General features: G+C 50.2%; 1 protein-coding gene across 1 annotated transcript; it reads right to left on the reverse strand.

Moving 5' to 3' along the window:
• Window positions 1-573: 573 nt before the first annotated feature.
• On the reverse strand, window positions 574-6,136 carry SLC35E1 (solute carrier family 35 member E1). Its single transcript, XM_074163856.1, is given in 7 exon segments — window positions 574-1,634; window positions 2,081-2,326; window positions 3,572-3,697; window positions 4,362-4,499; window positions 4,867-4,937; window positions 5,730-6,060; window positions 6,062-6,136. Coding segments are annotated over 7 exon segments (1,221 nt in total). The 3' UTR covers window positions 574-1,400.
• Between the last annotated feature and the right edge of the window lie 1,792 nt (window positions 6,137-7,928).

A 7,928-nucleotide genomic window follows, 5' to 3' on the forward strand; every position in this document is an offset into this window, starting at 1 on the left:
TCTCTGTTAAGGAAAGAAGGCCCCTAAAATCTTCTTTTGCTAAAGTAGTAACAGCCTGACCCAGCGAAACCCGAGTTCAACCGGTTTCACTCCGCACAAACGCAGGATCTGACACACAACAATCAACTGGTCTAGAATTAATACGGTCGCTTCTACTGACGGAATCACTTCTCACCCACCGTTTATCTATTTACGGCTGATTCAAGTCATTTTTTCTTAACAGTTTCCTATTCGAGCGAGGGGAGCTGCGGGAACAGAGCAGGATACAAATTTCAACTTCTTTCAGCAGACAGTAGGAGTCAGGCTAAACGCACACAGCAACTCCAACAGCGGTAATGAGCAAACTTAAAAAAAAAAACAAAACAATTGGGGGCTAAAAGGATAGGCTTAAGAAACAATTAAGAATGACAATTATTCAAATGAATGCATTCATAATATATAAATCATGTAATAAGAGAGCATAATGTATGCATAAAACTGAGAAGAAAACACCTTAAACCTTTCAATTTCTAAAGCAACAGGAGTTTTTTAAGAACAAGTGTGAAGCAAGTAAAAAAAAAAAAAAAAATTATTCCAAACACTTTATTTGTGAAGGTGTTTTCTGTATTGCCGAGGAAGAGCAATGTCTGAAATTACAGGGCTACATTATTCAGAAAACAATTATCATCTTAAGCTGTGTTTGTCTGTTATCTACAGTGACTGGGACAACAGTGATTTTAGACAACTCTGTTTCTCTCCGCCTGAAGAACGCTTCCCCAAGAGACCAATCTTTCCACTGACTACCCTTTTAGAAACACTTCTGGTTTGTCAGCAAAAACCGAAGGCATCGGCACAAGAGTAGTTAATACCCAGGCGAAGTTTCGTAGTTGCCGGAGATGAATTCATGTCTACCTGTCTGCAACTGATACACGTGAGCCAACCCTCCTCAGACACACAAATCCCGAGAACCAGGAGTAACGCCTTAGCTTCACTTCTTTCTGAAAGTTTCATTAAAAGAAAATATCATTAAAACATATTAGAGAACAAATTCAAGGTGACGTTACCAGTGTGGAAACAAAATACTGGCCAGAATTTAGCTGCCACGAGGATAATCAGTTGACAGACTCGGAAAAGGAGCAGTGACAGCAGGGATTTTACTCTGAAGTTTCGTAGGTGCATTTCACCAGGATCTCTGTACAAGAGCTACACTGTGCATTTCCTTCCAGTGTCGGATTTAGCTGGTTGGCGTTTAAAGCTCTGCTCAGCAGAAATCGAAGGTCTGTACCGCTTTCCCTACACATGCATCTTCCCTTCTGCAAAACCTGTACGATCAAATGGCTTTACATTCATGGATGTACTAAAAGTTTCTGACAATGTTGGGGACACTTTGATATCACAGTCTATACCTGTTTGCCAGGGTTCTATATATCAAAACGATTTAAGTTGTAGGTAGTCGGATAGTTTTGCCGATTATACTGGAAGTGGTCTGTTAAGATATTGGTTCGACCATACTGATAGTCTCCGTGTTGTGCAAACGCCGTGAGTCCGTTCTGAGACTTTTCTGGAGTGTTTCGATGCCGCTCCAAATTCACAAGGTCTCCAGTTGTAACTGGAAGTAGCTGCTTCTTTGCTTCTTGGTTTGCATCGTATTTTGTCTAGGAAAGAAAGAAAGAAAGAATGTTTTTCTTAGATCTCACTAAACATAGTCATATACCTAGAAAAAGCCTGCAGTTCTACAATGCCTATTAGAGTTTTAAGGTATTAGTGCCTGCTAACAAAAACCTCATTCCTCTCGTATGCCCAATCAGTAAGCTGCTCTTTTGCTCAAGAGATTTGAGTGAGTTACTTCCCAATCTTTATTTTTCAAGAAAATATTAAGATCAAAATTTCAGTTTGTTAGAGACCAAAGAGCTGGCCTGACCCAAGCACCCGAGCACTTGGCTTAGACGATACCCACGTATCTCCTGCCGCGAAGTTTTATGCCGCACATTCTCTATTTTTGTTCTGTTAGCCTTTAAATCGTACCAAAAAATCATTTAAAGCTACTAGGCTGTTTCAAGTGAGTTTCCTGAATAAATAAACACACAACTAACCCCCTTACCTTGTTGTATAAGAAGACCCCCAAGATAGCTGTCATCATTCCAAGGACATTGGTGCTCGTAACGGGATTGCGAAGCATTATAAGGGACACTGTGATGACCATGATTCTTTTTGTGGCGTTTGCGACAGAGTAACTCAGGGGGCTGATCAGGTTGAGAATACTGAAGGCAATAACATTCTGGGCAAAATTACAGAATCCACTGATGATAAGCAGCATCAAGGTCCAGGACCAATGAGACATCGTGCTCTGTTGTAAAGACAAACATTACAAGAGGGGAAAAAAAAAAAGGAAGAAAGATCTCAGGTTTCAGATAAGAGACAAAGAAACACAAATACAACTCGAGTTACTTTGTTTAGTGGCTGGAGAGCTGCCTGGCAGAAAAGGACCTGGGGGTGTTGGTCGACTGTCGGCTGAACACGAGCCAGAAGTGTGCCCAGGTGGCCAAGAAGGCCAACGGCATCCTGGCCTGGATCAGGAACAGCGTGGGGAGTAGGACTCGGGAGGTGATGGTCCCCCTGGGCACTGGTGAGGCCCCACCTCAAGGGCTGTGTCCAGTTTTGGGCCCCTCGTCACAAAAAAGACACTGAGGGGCTGGAGCGGGTCCAGAGAAGGGCAACGGAGCTGGTGAGGGGTCTGGAGCACAAGCCTTGCGAGGAGCGGCTGAGGGAGCTGGGGGTGTTCAGCCTGGAGAAAAGGAGGCTGAGGGGAGACCTTCTCACTCTCTACAACTCCCTGAAAGGAGGGTGTAGCCAGGGGGGGTCGGTCTCTTCTCCCAAGGAACAGGTGATGGGACAAGAGGAAACGGCCTCAAGTTGTCCCAGGGGAGGTTCAGATTGGATATTAGGAAGAATTTTGACACTGAAAGGGTTATCAAGCCTTGGAATGGGCTGCCCAGGGAAGTGGCTGAGGCACCATCCCTGGAGGTGTTCAAAAGGCGGGCTGACATGGTGTTGGGGGACATGGGTTAGTGATGTGTGTTTGGTTTTTTTGTTTGTTTGTTTGTTTTTTGTCAGAGTTAGGTTGACGGTTGGACTAGATGATCTTGAAGGTCCCTTCCAACCTAGATGATTCTATGATTCTATTCTACTTCTTACGTGCCCTTGATAGGAAGAACATCTGTGACAACTCCAAAGGGGCACCCGAGTATGTTGCATTATGCAACTACCAACGCTGAGAAAACATCTCCCTGCAAACTCATACACGCATTCCGGGTGCCTTTGTTCCTGTCTCCAGCTACTCATTCCCGAGATTTATGCTGTAACGTAAGCTACCCCTCCCAACCCTGCCAGGAATTCTCACAATAAACACTCTGCTTTTTTTTTTTTATGGTGTTTTGTGAAACAATTTGCAGGTATTTCCCAACAGTTCCTTCCGTGCTGATGAGGAACTACACTGAAACACCTCCTACAGTGTTTGTTTGTTGGGGGGGTTTTGTGTTTTTTCCCTCTTTTCTTTCTTAATAGCGAACAGTTTCCCTAATACAACACTTACCAAGTCATTCTCTACTAAGAAGGAAGAAAGATCCACCAAAACCCACGTTGGGATCATGAAGAACACAGCATGGCACCCAAGTATGTTCAGCAACCGAAGATGATGTATTCGGGAATCTCTTAACACCTGACAAAAAACACCATTAACCAGCCTTTCTTCAGCTACTGCCCACGTTTTCGGTGGAGATTTAGGAGCCATATCACAGATAAATTATGAAAATAAGTAAATAATGTCACAGCATGAATTTCCTATAAGAACGACCCAAGAAAAACAGATGTCTTTTTGAAAAACAATGGTTTCTTGAGCGGTGACTCTCAGCTTTAATACAATAGTAATACATTTAAAACGCTCTACAAACCAGAAATCACTTTGAAACTAAATAGCTTCAAGATATATATTATAACTTTGTTTCTACCGTTTCAAGGAATGCCTAGTGTTGACACTGACTTCACCACAGAGAAAGGATTTGATACAGCACGGCACGTTAAAAGCTTTCAAACGAGCTGGTAAATTTAAGCACCATTGAACTGTCACCAGAAAAATAAAGCCGTGCCGAGGAGTAAAGCAAAGGCACGGGATAAACTCTGGGTTCTGCCCAATTTTCAGTATAACAACTTCGACAGGCAGGAAGAGCTGCAGAGACCAGGCGTGTGAAACAACCAACCATCACCTTGGGCTCCTTTGACTATAAAGTCCACTTAAAAAAACCTAATGTATGTATCGGAAAGTACACCCTGTCCTGCTAAAGGATGATGCTACTGACCCGGGACACGAACAGCACAACCATTACCTTCTTTGAGAAGATGTTCTGAAGTGAAAAACACAGAGTGGCAGCAAGTGCACTGATGAGTCCCCACATGTCAAAGGAAAGTTCCGTGACGGTGGCCAAGAGGACACCGGTTATTATGGGGATCAGAGACAAGTACACCTGAAAGAGGAACAGAGAGGAGCAGCTGACATCCTCTAAGAATTCTCGCTTCAACCCAGTTTATACGTAGTGCTGATCTGGGGAGGGCAGGAGAAGGAAGAATAAAGCAACAGAACCAGGGATCGACTTTTATACTATTGTAGTTTGAGGAAATTAAGTGATGAAAATACACAACCCCAGTGTATCAGAGACTGTCACCTTGCTCCATGCTTACGCCTGATTTCTCGACGCTCACAATAAAAGAAAGAGGAACTTGTAAAATCTGCATAATCTAATTTCAATCCCAACATTCACCCAGGTAACCAAAGCCAGCAGAGCACACCACCGCCACCACCAAGAGAAGAAACTGCAGCAAACCTGTCCGCACCTTCGTCGTCTGCTTTTCCTTCATGATGATGCGCGAAAGAAGAACCACCCATATTGGCATCGTCGCTTTTACTGGGAACGGAAAGAAAATGTCGGTGGGGACGCGAAGCTTGGGCCAGCTCCATTAACCACCGTCAGCAGAGGGTGAGCGCTGGGGATGGAGGAGGGGCTCAGGTCCTGTCCCACCAAAGCCATAACCACAGCCCACGCTGGGTTGTCCCTCCTTGTCACCGTGTTGGGCGCTCGTACAAACACAGGCTGGTTCTTGGTGCTCTGGGACACCGCACCAGGCACCCATAGGGGCACCGAACATGACACTGGGCACCCGGAGGGGCACAGGACACAGCACTGGGCACCCTTAGAGGCACACAGTGGGACACGGGGCATCTCACCAGACACCTACAGTGGCACAGGACATGGCACCGGCCACCCATATGGACACAGGACACCTTACTGGGCACCCATAGGGACACAAGACACTGCACCAGGCACCCACAGTGGCACAGGACACCTTACTGGGCACTTACAGGGATACAGGACACCTTACTGGGCACCCATATGAGCACAGGACACCGCACCAGGCACCCGCAGTGGCACAGGACACCTTACTGGGCACCCACGGGGACACAGGACACTGCACCAGGCACCCACAGTGGCACAGGACACGGCTCAGGGTACTCAGAGCCACATATCGGGACACAGGACACCCCACCGGCCACCCGTTGGAGCACAGGACACGGGTTTGGTGTCACCGCACCAGGCACCGCTACAAGCACGCACCGGGGACCGGGTCACTTGCACCGGGCCCCCCGGACCCCCCCTATACCAGCACGACCGGCACTGGGACGTCCCGCCGGGCCTCACCTGTGTGGGCGTAGGAGACCGGGACCCTCCAGAGGGAGACGTGGGCGGAGACGGAGGCGAAGTACTTGCCGAAGGCGAGGGGCAGGATGTAGCGGGGGTAGGCGCGGGGCGGCAGCTGGGCCGGGCCGGCGGGCGGCACCCTCCAGGCCCGCAGCAGCGGCGGCAGGAGCCCGCACAGCCCCAGGATGTGGAAGAGGGAGACGGTGACGGGCCGCGGGAACCCGCCCAGCAGCAGCTTGTTCACCACGTTCCCGCCGGCGCTCAGCCCGTACCAGGCCAGGCACAGCGCCGACACCCGCGCCCCCTCCCGCAGCGCCGGCCCGCGGCCCCCCCCGCCCCGTCGCCGCCGCCCCCCCCCCGCCTCCCGTCCCCGCCCCGCCGCCCGCCGCCGCCAGCGGGGCCGCCATGGCTCCCTGCGCCCCCCGGGGAAACGTCACCGCCGCCAACGCGTCGCTTCCTGGGGCGGGGCCGGCGCGGGGCCCCGGCGTCCCCGCGGCTACGGGTGCCGGCAGGAGCCGCCGCGCGTCACTTCCGCCGCGGCCGGTCCCTCAGGCCTGGCGGGAACCCCCCGCGGCCGCTGAGGGGCCGCTGGCCCCGCCCGCCCCGCACTCACCGTTCCGCCGGGCCCCGGGCTCCCCCCTCCCGCGCACCGGCACCTCCGGGCGGGCTCAGCGACCCGGGGGGCGGTCAGGCCGGCGGAGCGGGGGGAGTTAAGGCCCGGAGGCCGGTTCCTCCCCCCCCCCGCTTCCCTGAGGCAGGAGCCCTCCTCAGGGTGCTTTAGCCTGGGGGCAGCCCCGGGGGTGGAGGGAACGCAGGGGAGCATGCGGTGTACAAAAAAAAAAAATGCTCAAAAAAAAAAAAAAAATTTCTATTTTCTGCCCCAAAATCTAATTTCTGCTCTGGTTTTACAGTCCAAGCGGAGGGCAGGCCCTACGGGGGCAATGACCACCTCAGGACGCCAACGGGCAGAGAGGCAGCGAGCGAGCAAAGGTCACCCGCCCAGTGAGACGATCGTTCTGACCTTCACAACCCGCCCCAGGGCTCCTCAGGCCGGCTGCGCTCAGGGGTGGGCGAGCACCTGTGGGGCAGGAGGAGGTTCTAGAGCCTCCTCCATCCATCCACTCCGTCAGAAGACATTTCTACACCCTGAACGTACCTATAAAAAACACGCATTTCAGGTAACTTCAGGCGATTCCCAAGAGATTTGCAGGTGAGCCATTTCGTGTCATCCACTGACAAGGCACGGCAGCGCGCATCCATTTAAGATTTTGGAAGACTAAATTTTGTGAGGCGGTTGGGAGGAAGCAGCAGCAGAGAAACTGGGTTCGTGCAAAAATGAGAGCACACAGCAGATACGCACATGGTAAACTTCATTTGAACTTGTTTACAAAATTGACAAAAAAAAAAAAAGAATATCACCTTGTAAACTTATTCACATTTGTTGGAGCTCACAGAACTGGTTATACTGGCATGCTGAAATAAAGATTGTCAAGCCTCGGCTCACCCTGGGGGCATCCAGGTGAGTTGACCCTTAACAGCAGGAACAACCTCAGTGCGGAACAAGAGTTAAAGCTCGCGTTGGGAGGGAATTTCTCCAGCCATTTTGTACCACCAGGGAAAGGGCTCCGGTACCCGATGCTCCCTCAAGCGAAGCGAGCATCGGCACGCTCGGCTCGTTACCGAGAGCTGGATGGAATCTGACAGCAGTGATGAGCTTTGGGCATCACCTCACCGAGCGTGGTCCGCAAAGGCCATCGATTGCACCAGAAATGGAAGCGGTGGAGGAAAAGATGGGGTTTATAAAGTGTAACGAATACTTTGTCATTCAAAGGGCTCAAAAGAGCACAGACCCTGTTCCTAAATCAGACCATTCAGGGAAAGGGAGACAGGGTGGGGGGACAGGAGACGCACAATATTTTTTACATAAGCAAAACCCAGGCAGTTTTCCCAAATGACCAGCTTTTTAGGCCTCTACCATCAAATCCGCCTTTCTGAATTGCAAGGCGGCAGGTTTCCCCAAGGCTAAAGCACAGTGCTCCACCTCATCCACCGCAGCAGGACAACATGGAACTGAAAATATACTTGGAAACCTTTTTTTGGTAAGCACTTTCTCTTTCACTCTCAGCTTTCAGAAATGGAAGCAAACAGACATCAGTGAAGATTTCCGAGACACCCACACATTGCAGTACCGGTCAGATC

Source organism: Numenius arquata, chromosome 25, assembly GCF_964106895.1.
Source record: "Numenius arquata chromosome 25, bNumArq3.hap1.1, whole genome shotgun sequence".
Lineage (NCBI taxonomy): Eukaryota > Metazoa > Chordata > Aves > Charadriiformes > Scolopacidae > Numenius > Numenius arquata.